At 37.0% G+C, this 22573-nt stretch overlaps 1 protein-coding gene across 1 annotated transcript in view; it reads left to right on the forward strand.

Annotated features, from left to right (window-relative positions):
• The first annotated feature begins 1699 nt into the window (after positions 1-1699).
• Positions 1700-22573, forward strand: part of bod1l1 (biorientation of chromosomes in cell division 1-like 1) — a 49840-nt gene continuing 28966 nt past the window's right edge. The window contains exons 1-8 of the mRNA XM_043700641.1: positions 1700-1720; positions 2239-2363; positions 5648-5835; positions 7689-8222; positions 11017-11181; positions 14502-14653; positions 16105-16249; positions 18096-18246. Coding sequence (XP_043556576.1) covers positions 1700-1720; positions 2239-2363; positions 5648-5835; positions 7689-8222; positions 11017-11181; positions 14502-14653; positions 16105-16249; positions 18096-18246 — 1481 coding nt within the window. The remainder of the gene's footprint in view (positions 1721-2238; positions 2364-5647; positions 5836-7688; positions 8223-11016; positions 11182-14501; positions 14654-16104; positions 16250-18095; positions 18247-22573) is intronic.

A 22573-nucleotide genomic window follows, 5' to 3' on the forward strand; every position in this document is an offset into this window, starting at 1 on the left:
ATGGCCCTATCAGTAATCACACATTAGAGTGGAGCATAAAGGAAGAAATAAGGGAGATTAACAGAAAGAAGGGTGATAAGCATGAGATCTATCTTAGATCTACATGTATAGAACAACCTTAAGTTATCCGAACATTGATTATCTGAATTTTGGATTATCCAAACAAGATCTTAAGGTCCCATAAATGCTTCCTTTGTTTACGATCAGATCAGTTATCCGAATAATCAGTTATCCAAACAAAATACATCCGGCTATCTCGTTTGGATAATCGAGGTTGATCTGTAGTCATAATCTTCATTTCTGGAAAAGTCAGATAAGCCAGGATGCCTAAATGAGTTTAGCGAATGTTTTTGTAATAGTTTTCTTTGGAGCACTATATTCTGGAGTTAACCTGAATAATCTACGCTAAACTTGGTTATTGTGCAACAGGAGAGGATTAATTAATGATCTGAAAGTGAGGATGCCCCTCTGTGGCCTAATGTGATGGAATTTTATTTTCAGTTTGAGGGAAATTTGAGAGGGTGCGAGGCTGTCTTTTTAAAGACGTAATAAAGGAAATTATGTGGGCGCAAAAGTAGACCAGGCTATACTGAATGTGAAATTATGTTAAAGATAGATAAGTAGAAATGTATTGCCAGACTGTTAAGGAGTTGTCGCCAAATAGACAAAGGTGTATTTCCAAGAAAACGAGAAATTTCAGGGAATGGGGTCACTGTGTAAAAAATAAGGGACACTTATTTAAAACTGAGTTGAGGCAAAATTTTTACTCTCGAAGGTCATGACTCATTTGAAATCGTTTCCTGAAAAAGTAATGAAATCAACCTGAATATTTTGAAAACAGAAGTGTATAGCTAATTAGTCAGCAAGAGGTGAATGGTTAGAAGATGGGCAGGATTTGAGGTTATAATCAGATCAAGACCAAACAAGGTAAACACAGGAAGAATCCTCTTGATGATTAGGGAGACCAGAACCAGGGGTTCTGAGAACAGAAGGGAGAGCATTTAGGACTGAGATGAGGAATTTCATCACTCAGAATGGCGAGCCTGTGGAATTCTCTGTTTGAAGCCAAAGCATTGAATGTTTTCAGGAAGGAGTTGGATACAGTTCTTGGGACTAAAGGAATCAAAGGTTACGAGTAGAAACTAGGACCAGGGTTCTGTGTTGGATAATCATTCGCGATCATACTGAATGGCTTGAAAGGCCAAATGGCTTACTTTTGCTCCTATTTTTAATGACAGTATGTTTCCATTCTTCCTGAGATGCTTTTATATACCTTGTATTGTGAAAACCCGTACAAAAGATTTGTTCATGTCTGCCTTGTTTCCCATTATTAGTTCTTGCGTTTCATCCTCTAAAGAGCCTATATTTACTTAACAGTTCTCTTCCTTCCTATATATTTGTAGAAGCTCTTTTGTGTGTACTTTTGCTCATATTCTCATTTTGATTTCCCTTTTTTACGTTATTTTTTACAACTTTTAAATTTTCCAAACTTCTGTCTTATTCTTTATAGTTATAGCCCCCTTTTCTGTGAGACTGTTAATTGGGTGCACCTACTGCACTGCCCCTGCTGTTCCTTAATGTGTTGTCTGTCATTATTGCTTGCCAAACCTGCCCTTTTTGTAACCACGTTTCTGCAATTCTTTCTATGTCATGGTCCTCTTTACAAATCACTTCATTTATCATTTTTGTTGTGGCTACTATGCACATTGCTGTATCAATGGTATAATTTTTAAAAATAATTTTCAGCTTTTAATTTTTATGTTCTTTTACACTTCATAATGTTATCTGATTTCTGGCCATTTGTTATTTTTATTCCTTCCTTTAGTCTGTCCTTGAGTATCCCTTTATGATTTTTTTTGTCAGTTTCTGTTGTTTTAGGCAATCATTATATTTCTCTCTCTTTTCTGTGCTTTCCACCCCGTCTCCCTCCTCCTATGACTATAACTTCAACTTATTTGATCTATTTCAACATTGTCTTGCATTGTTTTAAAGTCTGTTCTATTGTTGCTCTCTAAAGCAAACTGAAAGGCATGTATGCATTGTTTTAGGCAATCATTATATTTCTCTCTCTTTCTGTGCTTTCCACCCCGTCTCCCTCCTCCTATGACTATAACTTCAAGTTATTTGATCTATTTCAACATTGTCTTGCATTGTTTTAAAGTCTGTTCTATTGTTGCTCTCTAAAGCAAACTGAAAGGCATGTATGCAATGTAGTAAGTTGTCTTTCTTTGTTTTTAGCCTGCATATCAGAATTTACGGCAGCGAGTGGATAACTTTGTGTCCAACCATCTTGCAAGCCACACGTGGAGCCCTCATCTGAACAAGAATCAGCTAAGGAACAGTCTTAGACAGATGGTCCTACAGTAGGTGTCAGAATACAGAAAATATTATTTTATTACACGTTTTAAAAATAATGATTCTATAGGATTAGGATTTACTTGAAGTTCTGTTAACATGCCCTTGGATTTTCTTGTGGAAAGTTTGCACTTAGGAACATGTTGATAAGTTGTTGAAATGCTTCAAGAAAAATTCAGAAGAGAAAATCGACATGAAAGGTGATATACATGACAGGCACAAGCTAGGCTTACTTGAATGTTATAGCACAGGATAGTTAATGTTAAAAGTACCATCTTTCAGATGAGATGTTAAATTGAAGCTTATATGCATCACCAAATAATAGACCACATGTACTACTGAAAATAAGCGTTTTCATGTTGCTCCGGCCAATACGTTTCCCTCTTCTACGCTACTTGTGGCTTTAGCTGTTTGTTGGACTTTATGTAGTCATTGGTTTGTTTTGAAGCATCTTTGGCACATTCTCTGAAATATATTACAATGGCACGTTAGTGAATGTTTTTGCTTTTGAAATGTTAGTTGATGTAAAATGCGTAGCTTTTAAGGTGAGAGATGAAACAAGATGAGGAAAGTTTACAGATACACTTAAAACAGTAGTAATTATACAGCTGGAAGTTCTACCACTGCAAATGGAAGAGGGTACAGTGAAAGCATAATGTCAAAGTAGATTTTAGTTAGCAAGTATTTTGAATTTGGTACATCAAAGCACAGGACCAATGGAGGTTTGAGGATGGACTGTTTGGTGAATGAAAATTAATGCAAAATACAATTTATATGAAGGAGATTTAAGTGAGTTAGGTTTTGACTGAAGATCTTCAAAGGCAAATGTAGTCAACCTGATGTTTTTGTCATCACTAACTTACTTTTTTGAACATGATTTTAAAAGGGAATCCATTAGTTATCTTAAATTAGCATCAAACTATTAAAAAACTTAATGGCCTTTTCCCAATCCCCTTTCATTTAAATTCTTCTACCAACTTCCTTTGGCTTTACTTACTGTCTCTGCATTTGTGGTCTAAATCTTCCAGAAGACCATCTTTTACCATTTACCATTTAATCTGCTTTACCATTCACATCCCCAGCCCTTTTTTTTGATGGTACAATTTGCCCATGGCAACACGTCCTCCTGTAGGAAAGGTTTCTGCTGTTCTCATTGAAACAGAGTTTACGATCGTGTTTTTGTAACCGATGTTATGGAACAGACTGAACCACCTCAAAATATATTAAGATAGCCTAGACCCCAACTTTTTCTTATTTTTAAAGGCAGGTGTAAGGCGTTGTTTGTGATGCAACTCAGTTGGTCAAGCTACCAAGCTTGAAGCAAAACACACCTTATTCTTACACTAAGTTAAAATACAAACAAAAGAAAGAAGAATTGGAATAACTTAACTCTGTTGGAAAACTTTACAGAATAATAGATTATTTAACTACTAAACAGCAACTGTTCTGATGTAGTAACATTCAGTAAAATAGATTGTTCTACAGGCAATTCAAACAGCATAAAGAGAACCGAAGCTTTTAGCTGTAACAGTTAGAAGAATAACAGCTTCAAAGCCCCTGCAATTACTAAAAGTTCAACTAAAATCCTAGTTCTCTGGGCACATGACCTCACCCCTTCATGCTGTTTCTGTTGTTCCAACTTTCAAAAAAAAGAGTCCAAGGCCTCTCAAGCTGTTTACTTTATTAACTTGGAACAGATCACTCAGTAACTCTGTCTCAACCTCTCTTCATTAAATAAGCAGGACACCATACATCTCTTAAAGCCATAGTATTGTCACACTGAGTTGATTTATCCCCTTTTAATCTCTGCAGTATTTGACATGTTGACCATTCTATCTGCTCCAAAATGTTTTGTTTTTCTCCAGTTCTTCAGGTTTGCCCATGCAGTTTTTATCTAACGATCTCGAGGTAACCAGTGAATTTCAAGCAATGGCTGCTTTTCATTTCTTGAAGTAGTTTGGTTAATCTCTCATCAAGAGTTGGAATGTGGAATGAGCTAGACTGCTCTTTTTCAGATTGATCCAACATGATGGGCAGAATAAACTGTTCTGTAAATTTTCAATACTTCTACCTATACTCAGCTTTCTCTCAACACCCTTCAACGTTTTTAGAGTTATCACTGTCAGATTAATTACTTCAGATGCCGCAAAGATTTTTTTTGAACATTGGAAACAGTGAACTCATTTTCCATGGCCTTTACTCCCTTCCCCTCCCTTCCATGTGTTTCTCAACAATTTTGGCAATTGTTCAGTCTTGTATTCTATCCATCATATAGTTTGTTTATTTCCATCTCTGCCCTAATTCCTACCGTAACTGTTATTGCTGAAATCCTTACAGTGCATCCATACTCTGCCCCACTCATGCAGCTCCTTACTCTCCACAAATTCTAGTGTATGCAAAAATAAGCTGCATGTAATCTGTCAAAGTTCTACTTGTGTATCATCAGTTTCAATGATGTACAGTGACTCTCTGTCAGCAATGCATGTAGTTTCAACTCAAAAGCAGGCATCTGGATGGGTATATGAATACAAAGAGTTCTGGGGGGTATATGGGCCAAGTGCTGGCAAATGAGACTAGATTAATTTAGAATGTTTGATCGGCATCTGTTTCCATGCTGTATGTCTCTATGTCTGTCTGCTGTGGATGATGATGAATGTCAATAAACGTTACTGAATAATTTTGTTTCTGTGTCTGCAGGTGTGTGCATTTCCTGTGTTTATCTTCGCAAATACTTTAACTTGTTCTGGGCATCTTTTAATCCAATTATGGACTCGCATCATTGCAATATTCCTTTCTGCTACATGCCCAGGAGCAACTGGCCCTCTGTCTTTGGCCATTTCTGTATTATCTTCTCTAGTTGCTTTAACTTCCCTCTAGGTGACAAAGCTTTCAGCTGTAGGGCTTTTTGTTAAAGACATTGCAGAAAATCCTCATGTATTTTTGAAGTGATTTTGCTGGTACTAATCTAGTAATTCATAAAGCAAATATTTTGCATAAAAGTACATGAAGATGGTAGGGACCTCACCTCTGAGCTAGGAAGTTTGGGTTCAAGTTCTACCTGCTCCAATGGTGTTAACTAACATCTCCAATGAGATTGATGAGAAAATATCTAAATGTTTAACTTGCATTGCTAGTAGCCTCATTTTTATTGAAGACGTGAATATTGTCAATTTGAAAATGTGATTAAAAACATTTATTGATTTATTCAAATTAAAAGCATGAAAACAATGGACAGTATACAATATATTATGTATCAGAATATTCTGGAAAATCACTTTTTATAATTTTACAGATCAGGTATGCTAGAAGTTGGTGTCGACAGGATCATTTCTCAAGTTGTGGATCCAAAGATAAATCACATATTCCGGCCTCAGGTTGAGAAAGCCGTACATGAGTTTTTAGCAACTTTGGATCAGAAAGAAGAGCCTACTGCTATGAGTCTTGTGCCGAACTCTGAGAAATCAGAGCCAACGACTCCAGGTACTACCTGAAAAAGTATGCTTCTTATTGTTTCATACAAAAGGTGGTTTTCAAAGATCTCCATTTGATTTACAGCACTTTTTATCACCTATCATTTTGATGAAATGTTATCATCTTGAGAGTTGAGAATTATGCTTTTCGTGTAAGCGGTTTCAAGAAAATGAAAAAATGAACTAAAAAAAAAACTGCAAATTATAGAGAGAGAAATAAGTGAAACATTGTATTTCTGGTGAACAGAGATGATGTCACCCATTCAGTTAAAAATGTAAACCAACCTTAGAGCAAAATGTTATCTTAGTGATTGAATTATATCTCCAATAATAATGCTTGTGCACAAAATTCCTGTCTGGTTTGCATTATTTTACAAAGATAACATAGTTCAACTGGTTCAGTCCAGAGAACCTTTCAGAATCTTGTGAATAAGCATTCCTATAACCAAAGTGTAATTATAGATGATGTTTCCATCTTTGAGTTAAACAGATTAATCTGGACTTTGCAATAAAAATAATGGTGATGCTATCATTGCTCATTGTTGTTAACAAGTAAATTGAGCATTTCTAGCATGGTTCAATGTGGAAATTATGGAGTTGCCATCTTAAGGTCTGTTCTTGGTCTTTTCAATCATCATTGAGAGGCTCAGCATTTAAATATATGGAAAGATGTGAATTTGGAGTAATTATGCTCTACATAGTCACAAAGCATGCCAGAAAAGGTTAGGTTTTGTCCATTCAAGTAAGTGCATTCTTCATGGTGTGATAAGTCTGACTGCGACGAAGATGCTTTACGTGTAATATTGATTGGAAGACTTTGTGGAAAAAGGAATTCATTCCAAGTTCTGTAACATAAGTGGAGTGGTTTTCCTTGAGGGTAATTGAAAGAAAAATAGACATTTGCATTTTTTTTTAAGTAAAGCTTCCTAGAAATCTCAAAACTGGTGAAAACCACCTGTTTTGCTTCAGACTCTGTTAAGGTTGGGTTTAAACAGTAACTGGCTTGAAAAGGTTTTTGTTTTACTTGAATCATTTGGAAACTGAGAACAAGGTGGGTTGGCTGAAAGCTTGCTGTTCATCTCTCCTAAGTAAGCTGTGTCTGCCAGACGTCAGAGACACTTGTGCAAATTTAGTGATTTGACAACACTTGCGAGAACATCAGAGCACCAGACTCTGGAAGATCTTAACAGTTTGTCTTTTTTGCCTTCAAGATCAACCCTTTAACTATTGTGCTTTTGTTTCAGAAACATTAACTTTACTTTCTGTGCACAGTTACAAGACCTGCTGAATTTCTCCAGCAATTTCAGTTTTTGTTTCAGATCTACAGCATCCGTAGTTCTTTGTTATATTTTGCCAGATAGCTGTTCCTTGCTAAAAAGTTTTTAATGCCCCTTCCATAGGTTACTTATTGCTGTGAGGCTCAACATCACCATTGGCAACAGACAGTTTTGTTTCTATGCCACCTAGTTTCATCAACTGTTGTAGCAACAGAGTGAAAAGCACAAGATGAGGCACATCTCTAGTCCTTCACCTTTTCCTGGGACTCTCTTTCCTTGCAAGCACAGAAACATGATGCAACCTTAAATGATGGTACCTGGTCATGATAGGCAGGAGAGCAAAAGGATAAGAGGCTTCTGTGTATTATTATGATTATGATAAATAATTGCTTGGAAAATGCAATAGGTGGTCTCCCTGTATTTAACTGAAGTTTCTACAGAATACAAGTCTAAGCGTTGTATTTCAATTATGCTTTGTTTGCAATGCACAATATTCTGAACAAGTAAAATTATGTATATGTTGTGTTAAATTTAATTGGATCATTTCCGATACAATTGGATTACAATTAGTGTTTTCAACTTGCAGGTCTTTCGTCTACTGGTCCAAGTACAAGCAAAGCTGACGATGCTCTTTCTATTCTGGACACAATAACCTCACTTAATCAGGAAGCCAGTGCAGCCAGGTCTACAGTAGAAAATGCATCTAATAAGAATGGTGAAAAGAGCTCCAAGAAAAACCTTACTTCAGAATTCAAGTCTCAACAAAGTTTTGATTTGGGAATGGAGAAAGATCGCACTAATGAAGAGTTAGAAAAGCTTGCATTAGAAACCAAAATAGATGATGGAAGGATTTGTTCTAAGTCAGAAGGCTCAAATAACATTTTGATGCCTGCAAAGGATTTTGAGGAAAAAAATGCAACATCTGAGATCATAGAAGAATGTCTTGAAGATATGAATGCAATAAAGGACAAAATTGATAAGAAGGATGTTATAAGAAAGGATGAATATTCTGGATTTTCAAAGGAGGAAAGAAGAGGAAAGGGAAAAGAATATGAATCTATGAAATACATCACTGCGGCTCTAATCATTAAGCAGAAAGCCAAGGAAAACTTAAAGAAAGGTAGTGTGAATTCTTCATTGTAGTTTGCACTAGCAGACAATTTTAAAACTCTGCACATTTTGATTAATGTGCATGCAGCTATAACAGATAATCAGTAAAATACCAGTGAACACCTAGTAACTAAAGCATGCTTAAAATACAAGGGGATTAAAATATTGAGCTTTTTCCTTGAGTATTATTTTCGAGACTGAAAATTTTAAAAAGTTCACATTGAATGAATATATACAGAAAAATGAATTTGTCAAAACGATTTGTGAAACTTTGTACATATCCTTTGGTGGTCTTAAAGATGAGTCTTTCCTTTTCAAATGGATACTTACACTGCCAATACCTATCTCAAAATCTATCTTTCCCATGTACATAATATAGCTTTGCAAGGTGCTGCAAGCAAAATTGATAATTATTGACTAATATATCTACACTGATTATTTCTAACAAATAATTTTTACAATAATAAAATATTTCCAAACTGGGAATGTTTAGTTATTTCCATGTTAAACTACACAAAGAATTGTGAATAATATTTGAGATAGAGAGACAAATTTTGTGAGGCTATTTGATGTAGGTATGCTGCAAATAAATTAATAAAACTCCAGCAGTGGCACTAAGTGGATTTTGATGGCATCTGTCAAAGAATACTGAGAAAAGTTGTACTGGGAATGAGCTTTTAGCTTATCTTTCAAGCAGCTTTTGATATAAGATGTCTGATCGGTTGACAAAGTGACATGTCTGCTCAGGAGTTCATTCAGGACAGCTGACATGGTTTTGTGAAAGTCAATTTGTGACAAATTTAATGGAGTTCTGTAGGAATTAACAATCTATTAATGAAAGAAATGTCGTGGATAAAATGTCTGTGATTTTCGAAGGACGATTGAAGTGTGAAATATGAAGTTTGCTCATTAAAAATTAATCTGCACACTAATATAAAGGAAACATGATAGCCATCTGGATAAAGAGTTGGTTTAAAAAACAGAAACCAGATCAGCGATTAATGAATATTTTTAACATTGGAGAAATGTAAAGATAATGAAACCTGACCATCAGCGTTTAACTAATTTTTCTATATAAGTAATCTCGACCTGGATCTCGGGAGCACAAAATTAATTTGTGCACATTGAAATTTGCTTAATTTTAAAGTGATAAATTGATTAAGAGGTAGGTAACCCCACAGTGAAAATAAATTACTACACATTTTTGAAAATAAAAGGCATGAAAGTCTGCAGAAGAGATTCAATAAAAATATCAATTATGTTTCATTAAACAGAAATTCACTTACAATTCACATTTAAAACTAAATCTTTAATTTGGTTTATCTACTTTCTTTGCATGTATTCATCACCATCCACCTTTTTTAATATGCCACTCACGTCTTTCTGATGTGGGAGGGGTTTTTTTATACTAGTCTGTTTCTGCTTCTGAGATGTTCATCTCAGCTCCATGCTTTGCCACATGTCTTTTATATGATAACTTATCCCATGCTTTTAAATACTCATACAAGCTACATTCATTGTATTTTTTATAATATCTACTACTGCAAGTGATTCTGTTAAATTGTTCATACTTGACCTGCAGTTTAGAAATCTATGCTAACTGTCCCCTGAATAACTAATTGACCTATAATTTTCTGGTTCTATATTTTGCTCATTATGACGAGTAATAGCAGGCATTCTGCAATTCTTGATGTCCATTTTGTACACTTAGTTCTTCTATAATGGAATGGTTGTGTTCTTGTGCAACCTCGCATTATGGAAAAATCACACTTTAGAAACAGTGCTTAAAGTGTTGTTGATGTAATCGCGTTACAACTAGAACGTGTTTTAAAAGTTTGTGCTTTAGAAACTGTGTCCCCAATTCATCAATCACATTACAGAGAATTCACATTAACAAAACAAGCATTATAGTGGAAAGGCCTGTATTCCATAAACTACTTGAAAATTCTAGCTGGAGCCTCCATTATATCTTGGGATGGTAGATGTAAATCCAAGTTCCTGTAATTTGTCTGTATGAACATGAGCCTCCTGTATTAGATGTACACGCACCTCTGACAATTCTCCAACATTGTATCACACAACTGTGTAAAAAGCTAGTATTTCATTTCAGTCATTGCCTCTTGCTGAAACTCACTTTATGTCCATTGTCTTTTAATTGACCTACCCATATTGGACATCCTCTGCATATTTAGTTACTTTGTAAGATGAATAGAGTGGGGGAAGCGATGGCCTAGTGGTATTATTGCTGGACTGTTAATCTAGAGGCCCAGATAATGTACTAGGGACCAGGGTTAGATTCCCACCACAGCAGATGGTGGAATTTGAATTCAGTAAATATTTGGAATTAAAAATCTAACAATGACTCATGAGTCGCATTGCTGATTGTTGGGACAATCCCATCTGGTTTAGGGAAGGAAACTGCCGTCCTTACCTGGTCTGGCTTACATGCAACTCCAAGCCACAACAATATGGTTGACTCTTGACTGCCCTCTGGGCAATTTGGGATGGGCAATAAATGGTGCCTAGCCAGCGACCCCCTCATCCCATGAATGATAAAGAAGTAAAACTATATTTTAATATTTCAGAATCATGACTGGTTGCAATACCAATATAATACATTGTCTGTACTCCACTCCAGGAAGGTGGTCTACAGGTACGGTCGATTACAGTTTTTAAAAAATTTAGTTGAGAGAAAGATAAAGTATGGGACAAAACTGTCCAGTAGAATTTTTTTGGAAATTAGTTTCTAAGAGAAATTTCACATTTTTGGAATTTTAAAGCTAAACTACATTGTCATTTTTCAGAATATTCTTTTGAGGATTCTGATTTTGAAGGCCTTAGCGACATCACTGTAAGTTCAGTCCATACCAGTGATCTGTCGTCTTTTGATGTGGATGATGATGAAGAGGAGGAGGGTGAAATTGCAGCTTCTGACAGCACTGAAGACAACCAAGAACAAAGTTCAGAAGGTACTGCATCTATTTTCAATAACTTGTGTCATTCATCAGATTTATTGTGAGCCAAGATGAACAAAAAATTAAGCTATGTAGTCACATTGTATAATTTATTTATTTCAGATAATTTATTTCACATTCAGTGTCAGATTCATGAACACTAGCCTCCAAAAGTTAATATTTTAGCTGTAGATCATTCTTCAAAACTGAAAATGAAAATATAAGAAAGGCGTTAAATACTAGTTATTTTAGTCCCAGCTTGTTATTGAGTATCTGTTTTGAGGACTATGCAAAGCTGAATCAGTTTATGTTGAAATAACGTGCGTATAGTCTCCTTTTTCTGAGTTTATTATTTGAATATTACATGATGTAACTCCATAAATTTGAAAGTAAAATTGCAAAACTGGTTTAAAAGTCACCTTACTTTGAAAACATGTTAGATCTTATAAGGAACTACTTAATATGTAATGTACTTTGTGTCAAAGTAAGTCTTGCTTAGATTCACCACTTGGGTTAAAAAAGCAGAAAAGTTTTGCTAATACCAAAAGGAGAGTCATTAAGGAAATTTCGTATCATCAACATTTTACATCTAGAAAGATATGACATCAAATAATGACAGCGCAGAATGACTCCATTTGATCTGTTGGATCTGTGCTGGCTTTCTATAAGTCCAATTTATAATTCCACTCGCTGCCCCTCTGCCAGAAATCTGCACTTTTCTCTCTTTCAGATGTTTATCCTGTTCTCTGTTTTGAAAGCCACAGCTGAATTTGTCTCCAACACCTTTTCAAGAAGTGCATTCTATTTTATAACCACACATTGTACTAAAAAGGCCATTCCTCTTATTGTCTTTGGTTCTTCTGCCAGCCACTTTAAATTTAATGACATCTGGTTCCTGTTCCTTTTGTCAATGGGAATAGTTTCTTTCTACCTTGTCTTTATGGCCCTTCATGATCTTCATCAAATCTATAAAATATCCACTTCTCTAAAGATAACCATCCCAAATTTATCAGTTTATCGACATAACTGGAGTTTCTCATCCCTCGAACTATCTTTTCTGCATCTTCTAAAAACATTCGCATCCTTCCCAAAGTCTGGTGCCCAGAAGTGAAAGCAATGCCTCAGTTAAGGCAAATCAATCTTTTATAAACATTCATTCCAATATTCTTGGTTTTGTACTCTGTTGACTTTATAAATTATGGATCCTATCTGTTTATGAACTCAGGAACCTATTCTGCCATCTGTGGTTATTTTTGCACATATGCCCATAGGTTTCTCTGTTCCTGCACCCCCTTTACAATTGTGCCTTTAGTTTATATAGTTTCTCCACATCTTTCATATCCAAATATGTCACTTTACATCATCTGCATTAAATTGCAACTCCCATGAATCTGGTCATTTCATCAGCCGGTTTAGCTTTGAATTCTTTTACTATCCATCTCACAGTTTAGTACTTTAACTTTTGTGTCATCTGTAAATTTTGATATTGAACCTTGTACTCCCAAGTTTAAATCATTGATAAATACAGAATAACAATGATCTTAATACTGAACTCTGGGAATCCCTTGTGTACCTACCTTCAATTGCTGAAGCAACCATTTGTCAATGCTATTCCTTTTCATTTTGCGAACTTTGTTTCCTTTATATTCCATGTGCTAGTGTTAACCCTAACCCTAACCTTATCGCTGAAAACCATATTGTTTGGGACTTCATTGAACACTATTTGCAAGTTCATTGACATCATGTTAACTGCATTACCCCCTCTGTTTCCTCAGCACAAGAATATTTTAAAACTTAGTCAAGTTATTTAAGCATTAGGTTATTAAAATAATTAGAATATTTTGTGACTAAGAATTACTTTGGGTAAGTACCTCAACTGTTTTCATAACCAAATAAAATGTTTTTTTTAAATCTAACTTTTTTTGGAATAAATAAAGCACTCAAAACAGCAACTTTCACGCATTTTATTTCTTGCTGTCAAATTTGTGCAGGCTCTTGTTAGACAGCATTTAGAAGATATTTCTACTGTATGGAGAGACTAGGACTTATAGGTACAGCCTCAGAGTGAATGGAAAATCTTTTAGAACTGAGACGTGACAGAATTTCTTCAACCAGAATATGGTGAATCTGTGGGACTCATTGAGTGTCTTTAGGATAGGTTCTTAATTAGTAATGGGGCAAAGTCAGGTGAATGAGGTTGAGAAACATTTCAGCTATACTTGAATGGTAGAGCAGACTCGTGGGCTGAATGGCTTAATTCTGCTGCTATAGTTTATGGTGTTGTGGCATCTGAAAACCAAAAATGTCCTTCATCTGAACAATATTTGGTCCTGAGGCTTTTGTACTAACGATTCCAAACTGCATACTCCATCTGCTAACTTGATGTCCACTCATTTGACGTTTCTGTATCTTTTCGCTGCATTTTTTTTCTAAACTTGCTTTGTTTTCTCAACTAACTTGGGGTACATTAGAATTGGTTTCTGCTTGTAAGGGGCCAATGTTTGCTTTAATGAGACTTATTCTTTTTATCGACTCATTAAAAACTCTTTCAATCGATATTTATATACCTTGCTAGTTTGGACTCATTCTTTATACCCCCTTTCAACATTTGGGCACCCTTTGCTGGCTTTGAAAAGACTGAACCATCAGACTTTATAATCTTTGTAACAATGTAAGCTTCGATCTTCAACTAGTACTGTCTTTAACTTTGTGTGAAGGCAAAGATGGATCTTTTGTACTGATGGGCTGAATGGCCTGCTTCCACACTCTAAGGATTCTAAGATATGTACACTATCTGTCCTCTCCTCAATAATCTGTTGAGTTGATCATGAACTTTATAGAATCAATTTTGCATGTGCAGCTGCCAATAGAAAGCAAAAGCATATTGAGAGTACAGATTAGTGTATAAAATTTCAATTTTCACATTAAATAGTAGCAGATAGCACATTTGCACATGAAATTAAATCTCTCAAATATCCTTAAAGAACGATACTGTGGTATGTTGTGTGTTTTAGACATACTGCATCAGTAATTATATATAAGCAAGAATGCCAAATCATTTACTACTTAAAAATAAGTTTCAAGTTGTTAGATACGTAAATAATTTGATGTCACAAATCATTAGCGAGGGACACCCGAAATTAAGCACGCACTGAAACAAGCAGCATGTCTAAAGAAAGTGTTCACTGGGAGCAATTTCAGTATAAAACAGCGTGCTGCTCTGTGTTCATCCATCTCATGAGTATGGTATATTGTTCTGAGTCGTCCGGAAACTGAAGAAAAAAATAAAGTAAATAATTTTGGGCAGGTTTTGATCAAATATTATCTTTATTTAGAAAAAGATACTAAGTTGGAAACAAACGAGGAACAAAAGGAGGGACGAGCAAAACCCGTGCGACATCCATACATCCACAAACCGTTTTTATATTCAAAGTATTATAGTGATTCAGATGATGAAGAAACAGTAGTTCAGCGTCGACAGTCAATCGTAAGTTTGAGCTATTGCTTATTCCTGTTGCTAGTTTGAAAGTTTATACTTTGAATTGGAGGTTGTGGAATGAATGAGATAATTCAATGAAGTGGTTGACGTTTGTATTTTAGTTTTATGCTACTGGTATGTTAGATAATTGACTTTGAATTTACTGGCTTTGAGCTCAACTTGTTGCAGACCTAGAGGTTTGCTAATTTTTTATTTTATTTGTTAGAAATTTGGTTATTGCACTGTCATGTTAAATTATTCTCAGCCACTTAGTTTGCAGACAAGGATTCTAATTTAACAAAAACAGAAAAGTATTGGGAAGTGCGGAACAGGTTTGGTAGATCTGTGAAGAAGGGAATAGTGTTGTGATTTCAGGTTGGAAGGCTTGGGAGGTTAGCTGATGAAAAGTGGTGCAAGGCAAAAATGTGTGTCAATGGATCACAACACAAAGGGACAAGTAAGGAAATGAATGATGTGTCTAATAGAGATATAAAAGTAAATATCAAAGTTATCACCAACAGCTACGATAAGATAAAAAATAGGGCAGAAATTATGATCTAAAATTGTTGAAATTGATATCTGGCCCAGATGGATGTAAAGTGCTTCATTGAAAGTTGAGATGCTGTTCCTTAAGATAAAGGACGAGTTCAGAATGGAAAGAAGAATCAAAATGGCAATGGCCAGAAGCCCATGGTTATGCTTTGGGCTGAACACAGCATCCCTTTTGTTCTCTTCTCTTGCTGTACCCACTTTTCTGTCTTTGTACTTGCTTAAAACTTGTTACATCTCTAGGTTTTTCCAATCAAAAGATATTAGACCTAAAAAGTTAACTGTGCCACTTTGCATGGATATTTTCTGAGAAATTTCCAGCATTTTCTGTTTTTATTTGATTTATAGCTTCTGTGCTGTTTTCTTTGGCATTTTATCTGTTCCTCTTTGAGATGACAATTGTGAACTTCACTTGTCATCTGTGACTTATTTCTCATTGCATAACTGAAAAATATTTGGAAAGTAATGCTGGGATATTAATCTAGGATTGTGCAAACTGAAGTATGGGAACCACAAAATAAGTGCTTTCTTCATACCAATCTAATGTCATCAGGAACCAGCTAAATTATACTAGATATATTTAATTTAAAACTTATTTATGTTTTAGCTTAAAATGCTGAACATTGCCACGTTACTGGTTTCACTTTTAACAAGTTTGGAATATAAGTCCAAATCCATTCATAGGAAAACACCTTCGCCACTTACCGTGCAAGGCATGAATCTTAAGTAGCAAGTACAATATAAGCCAATACTGAAATATCCAAAGATAAGATAAAAACAGTTGGCAGCCATGCAACAAGCACAGCTATGAGCAGAATTTGAGCTTAACTGGCAGTTCTCACCCATAACTGAAAGCTATGTATTGTGCACACTAGAAGTAATTGAAATGCTGTTATTATCTTTTTACATAGGCTAAAGAGAAAGCAGAACGGTTACTTAGACGGCAGTGGAACAGGGAGAGAAGAGATGATAAGCACAAACAGGTGGAAACTGATAAAGACAGACCACCGGAGGAGAGATGCAGTGATGAAGAACGTCACCACACACTGCAAAAAGGTAGTTAACTCTTTAATTCAAAGTTGCAAATGCATAGCATTTGCAGTCAGACATTAAGTAGTTATTTTGTGTTTCCCAAATGATTTAATCCAGTTTAATATGTTTTTCTTAACAAAATCTTTCGTAGAATCCTAGAGTTGTACAGCACGGAAACGGACCCTTCGGTCCAACTCCATCCATGCTGACGAGATACCCTACTTGAATCTAATCTCATTTGTCAGCAATTGGCCCATATCCGTCTACACCCTTCCTATTCACCGATCCACCTACATGTCTTTTAAATGTTATAATTTTATCAGCCTCAAACCACTTCCTCTGGCAGCTCATTCCATACATGCGCTACTTTCTTGGTGAAAAAGTTGCCTTTGAGGTTCCTTTTAAATCTTTCCCCTCTCATCTTAAACCTATGCCCTCTAGTTTTTGGACTCCCCACCTCTGGGGAAAAGGCCTTGACTAGTTCACCCTATCCAAGTCCCTCATGATTTTATAAATTCCTATAAACGTCATCCTTCTGACGCTCCAGGGAAAATACCCCAAGCCTATTCAGCCCCTCTAAAGCTCACACCTTTGCAACATCCTTGCTATAGCAGGGAGACCAGAATTGCACACAGTATTCCAAAAGTGGCCTAACCTATGTTCCATACAAGGAGAAAGTGACGATGCTGGAGATCAGAGCTGAAAATGTGTTGCTGGAAAAGCGCAGCAGGTCAGGCAGCATCCAAGGAACAGGAGAATCGACGTTTCGGGCATAAGCCCTTCCTGAAGAAGGGCTTATGCCCGAAACCTCGATTCTCCTGTTCCTTGGATGCTGCCTGACCTGCGCTTTTCCAGCAACACATTTTCAGCTATGTTTCATACAACCTTAACATGACTTCCCATTTCCCATAATCCATGCACACACCAATAAATACAAGCATACCAAATGCCCCCTTCATTATCCTGTCTACACAAGAACCTCAATTATCCGAACGAGATGGGCAGGCACTATTTCGTTCAGATAATTGATTATTCGGTTAATTGATTCAATGCCTCTCCTCTGGGGTTCAGAGTTTTCTGAAGCTTCCTTTTTCCTAGATCTGCCTGCCTTGCTCCCCCTCGGGGTTTGTTTCTGAGCAGACACACACTTGTGTGTGAGGGGCCTGCAGCACTGCCGAAGCGCCCCCCCCCGCCCCCAATCAGTTCAATGGGCTTGACACAACGAGCGCTTGCTAAGTCCACTCCCCATTCAGGAGACTAGGCCGCAGCACACCGTGCGTTAAGAAACTATGAACCTGCACTCAATTACAATGTATGTAGTCAAACTGTTTAGGAATTCTTACCTTCAAAAGTGTACCCAGATGCATGTATTCTCATGAGAGAATTCCCTCCATGTATCCATCTGTGATATCAGTCACCCCCATCAGACTGGCTAAAGACTCTGGAATAAATTGAATGCGTCAACCAGTGTTGAAAACATTTTCCTTGCTGATTAGTTAGAACTATATGGAAATTAATTTATAGTCATGTTTATCAACATTTACAGGTCTTTTGTTATCATGATTTGATGCAAAATATTCCTGTTAGTGGTGTCTGTAAACTTGTAAACATTTTATCAATTTCTTGTCTGTGCAAACAGGTTATATAGAATGTTTCTAAAATGGCATTAAGCAATGTACTTCCATGTTCTTAGCTGAAAACCAAGTATGTAAGGCTAATATGCTAAGAACTGCAATTTGGTTCTTTGACATTGTGATTCTTCAATGTTAGCATTTGGTCTTGCGTATTTATTAAATTTTGGGTCTTTAAAGTGTCTGAAGATTAAATTCTAATTATTTTTATTTTCTCTCTCCCTTAATATTTATTCCAGGTGTTGGCAGTAATTCAGATGTTGTGATGAATTCATGGAAAATGCAACAGTCAACAGCCCTAAATTCTAAAGTAAATAAAGCAACATTGAAAGAACAAAGGGTCTTAGAGAAAAAAGTGGCATTAAGAAGAAAAAGAAAACGAGATTTAAGGTATGGTAATTCCTCGGGCATTGTCTGAGGAAGCATATTTCCTTGGATAACTGATAAAATGACTCGTAATGTACATGACCTATGTTAGCCTGCAGTATCCCAGAATCATTCCATTGCAAAAAGAGGCCATTTGGTCCATCATGCAACTCACCATTTGGATACAAAATTGGCTTGAAGGTAGGAGACAGGTTGGAGGGTTGCTTTTCAGACTAGAGGCCTGTGATCAGCGGTGTGCTGCAAGCATCGCTGCTGGACCCACTGCTTTTTGTCATTTATGTAAATAATTTGGATTTGTTATGAAGATGTGAGTGTACCTATAAGAAAGTTAAAAGCTGCAGAACTACTGGACGCAGCACCAAGTGTTCTTAATAAGGCAACAGTGTAACATGGGGTCGGGCAACTCGATTAGTTCGTCGCCTGGAGACAAAAACAAATTTGAATTTGGCCAATCAGTTTAAATTATACTCCAAAAAAAATACCTGTTTCCAATCCTGTTTGAATTGAGTATATTGACAATCTTAAAAACCAGTAACACAATCCGATGTCCTGGGGTATAAGACTGGGGGAAAATTGAACGGTTGAGGGGAGTACGGTCAAGTCCTAGCATGTAACAGACTGCTTGAAAAGAATATCCCTCTTAAAAGTACCTTTTCGATCAGTAACCTGTGACACAGAAATTCCGATCAAGGAGAAAATAAGACTCAGGAAGATCCGAAGACAAGAACCTACAGCTGCCTCGTTTTGAGATAAGAAGTCTTGTTTTATAAATCTTAATTGAGAGTTTTATCAGGCTAGTCTTGTAGAAGGGAAGATAGATTAGAGAAAGAAATTGTAAGTAGTGGTTCATTAATTATTCTCTGTCATACTTCAAGAAATAAAGTTGTTAATGTTAACTTTACACAGTTCTTGGGGCCGCTCAAATTTTTACAGATTACTGCATGTGATAAATCGTTTCTGTGTTGCTGGTTTTAAAATTAAGCAGGAGAGTTTACCCCATGTCGTAACAGATGTGAATATAGGAGGTATGGTTAGTAAAATTGGTGGTGTCATGGACAACGAAGAATGTTACCTCAGAGTGCAAGGAACCTTGATTAGATGGGCCAAGAAGTGGCAGGTGGAGTTTAATCTAGATAAAAGTGAGATGCTACATTTTGTTAGGCAAATAAGGGCAAGACTTATACATGTAATGGTAAGGCCCTGGGGATTGTTGCCGAAGAAATAGATCTTGGAGCAGAGGTTCATATTCGTTGAAAGTGGAGTTACAGGTAGACAGGATAGTGAAGAAGGCGTTTGGTACACTTGCCTTTATTGGTCAGTGCATCAACTGTAGGAGTAAGGAGATCGTGTTGCAGCAATAACTAGATTATGGGTTAGGCCATTTTGGAATACTGTGTGCAATTCTGGTCTCTCTGCTGTACGAAAGATGTTGTGAAACTTGAAGGGACAGAAAAGATTACAAGGATGTTGCTAGGGAGAGGATGAATAGGCTGGGGCTGTTTTCCCTGGAGCGTCTGAGGCTGAGAGGTGACCTTTATAGACGTTCATAAAGTCATGAGGGGTCTGGATAGGGTGCATTGTCAAGGTCTTTTCCCAGGGTAGGGGAGTCCAAAACTAGAGGGCATAGTTTTAAGGTTAGAGGGGAAAGATTTAACAGAGACCTAAGGCCCAACGTTTTCATGCAGAGGGTGGTGTGTGTATGGAATGAGCTTCCAGAAGGTGTAGTAGAGGGTGGTACAGTTACAACATTTGAAAGAGCATCTGGATGGGTACATGAATAGGCTGGGTTTAGAGGAGTATGGGCCAAATGGGACTAGATTAGTTTAAAACATCTGTTCGGCATGGACGAGTTGGACTGAAGGGTCTGTTTCCGTGCTGAACATCTCTACAACTCTATGACGATATCTGTCTCAGCTCAGATAACATTCTGTCTGTGTGCCCTTCTCTGCCTTTGCTTCCTAACCCTGAATATTGTATTTATTTAAATAAACATCTAATGGCTCTCTGCCTCCACCATACATTTAGGTGTCATGTTTCTAATGGTAATAGCCCAGTTTTTTCTTTCATTTATGGGATGTGGGCGTCGTTGGCTAGCAGAGTTTTGCCCGTCCCTCAATGCTGTTGAGAAGGTGGTGATGGTGAGCTGCCTTCTTGAACCGCTGCAGTCCATGTCCTTTTAGGTTGATACGCAATGCCATTAGGAATCATTTAATTTCCCTCAACCAGTTTTGTATCGTGTTGTTCCAATGCTGTTTGTTCCATGAGCTAAATTTTTCTGACAAGTCTGTTGTGTGGCACTGTGTCGAATTCCATGTACACCACATTGCCTGATTTTAGATTCTTGATTACCAAGGATTTAGAACATTATAAGCAGGAATGTAGAACAAAGGTTACATCAGCCATGTTCTTAATGAATAGTGGAGCAAGCTTCAAGGGTGGAATAACGTATTCTTGTTCCTTGTTCGTACATATGCCAATATTAGCCTCATCGATTTTCTCCATAACCTCTTCAAAAGAGCTTATCAAATTTATGCTAGCTCTTTCTGATTAACCCACATTTTTCCACGTGGCTATTAATTCTAATCCAAATAATTGGTTAGGATACGTTAGCCTTGGAGGGAGTACAACATAAGTTTGCAAGAATATTACCTGGACTTCAGGGGTTAAATTATAAGGAGCAGATATGCAAGTTAGGTCTATTTTCTCTAGAATTTAGAAGGTTTAGGGTCAAAGTCGACAATGTAAGTAACCGGTGGTAGATATTAGAATTAGAATCCCTGCAGTATGGAAACAGACCCTTCGGCCCAACACGTTCACACCGACCCTCCGAAGAGTAATCCACCCAGACCCATTCTCCTACCCTAAATTGACTAATGCACCTAACCTACACATCTCTGAACACTTCAGGCAATTGCTCATGGCCAATTTACCTAACCTGCACATCTTTGGATTGTGGAAGGAAACTGGAGCACCTGGAGTAAGTCAATGCAGTCACAGGGAGAATGTGTAAAGTCCGCATAGACAGTTGCGTGAGGCTGGAATCGAACTCGGGTCCCTGGTGCTCTGAGGCAGCAGTGCTAACCACTGAGCCACCGTGCCACCCTATTTCCACTGGTTAGGGATTCTAGAACTAGGGAGCATAGCCTGAGATTTAGGGTCAGACCATTTAGGAGAGATGTTTGGAAGCACCTCTACACACAAAAGACAATAGAGATTTGGAACTCTCTTCCACAAAAGGCAGTAAATGCTGAATCAGTTATTTTGAAATCTAAGGTTGATCAATTTTTTCTTAAACATTATAAGAGATATGAGCCAAAGGCAGCTGTGTGGAATTAAGCCACAGATCAACCAAGATCTCGTTGAATGCTGGAACAGGCTGCTCCATTTAATTTAACTGCATTTGAACTAGTTACATTTTAACTGTAAATTAGACTGTCGGAATGGATGAGATATAATAAGCATGAAAAAGATAGCTAGAGCACTTTTCAACAGTTAAAAGTGATTTAGTTTTGAAATTGTAAAAAGGAATAAAAACTGAAGACTTAATAAGCTGGTGGCAAAAGAGGTAAGCTTAGAAATTTCATTTTTAGCTCAATCATTTTAACATTTAATTTAGAACATAGAACAGTACAGCACAGAACAGGCCCTTCAGCCCACAATGTTGTGCCGACAATTGATCCTCATGTAAAGTAAACCTAATGTACAAACCCTCAAAGTTCTGTGACCATATGCATGTCCAGCAGTCTTTTAAATATCCCCAGTGACCTTGCTGCTTTAACTGCTGCTGGCAGCGCATTCCATGCTGTCTCAACTCTCTGCGTAAAGAACCCGCCTCTGCTATCCCCTCTATACTTTCTGCCAAACAGCTTAAAACTATGACTCCTTGTGTTAACGATTTCTGCCCTGGGAAATAGTTTCTGGCTATCAACTCTATCTATGCCTCTCATTATCTTGTACATCTCAGTTAGGTCCCCTCCCTTCCTTTTTTCCAATGAAAAAAGTCCGAGCTCAGTCAACCTCTCTTCGTAAGATAAGCCCTCCATTCCAAATAGCATCCTGGTAAACCTCCTCTGAACCCTCTCCAAAGCATCCACATCTTTCCTATAATAGGGCGACCAGAACTGGACACAGTATTCCAAGTGTGGTCGAACTAAAGTTTTATAGAGCTGCAACAAGATCTCACGGCTCTTAAACTCAATCCCCCTGTTAATGAAAGCCGAAACACCATATGCTTTCTTAACAACCCTGTCCACCTGGGTGGTAATTTTAAGGGATCTATGTACCTGTACACCAAGATCCCTCTGTTCCTCCACACTGCCAAGAATCCTGT

This window comes from Chiloscyllium plagiosum, chromosome 1 (assembly GCF_004010195.1).
Source record: "Chiloscyllium plagiosum isolate BGI_BamShark_2017 chromosome 1, ASM401019v2, whole genome shotgun sequence".
Taxonomy (NCBI): domain Eukaryota; kingdom Metazoa; phylum Chordata; class Chondrichthyes; order Orectolobiformes; family Hemiscylliidae; genus Chiloscyllium; species Chiloscyllium plagiosum.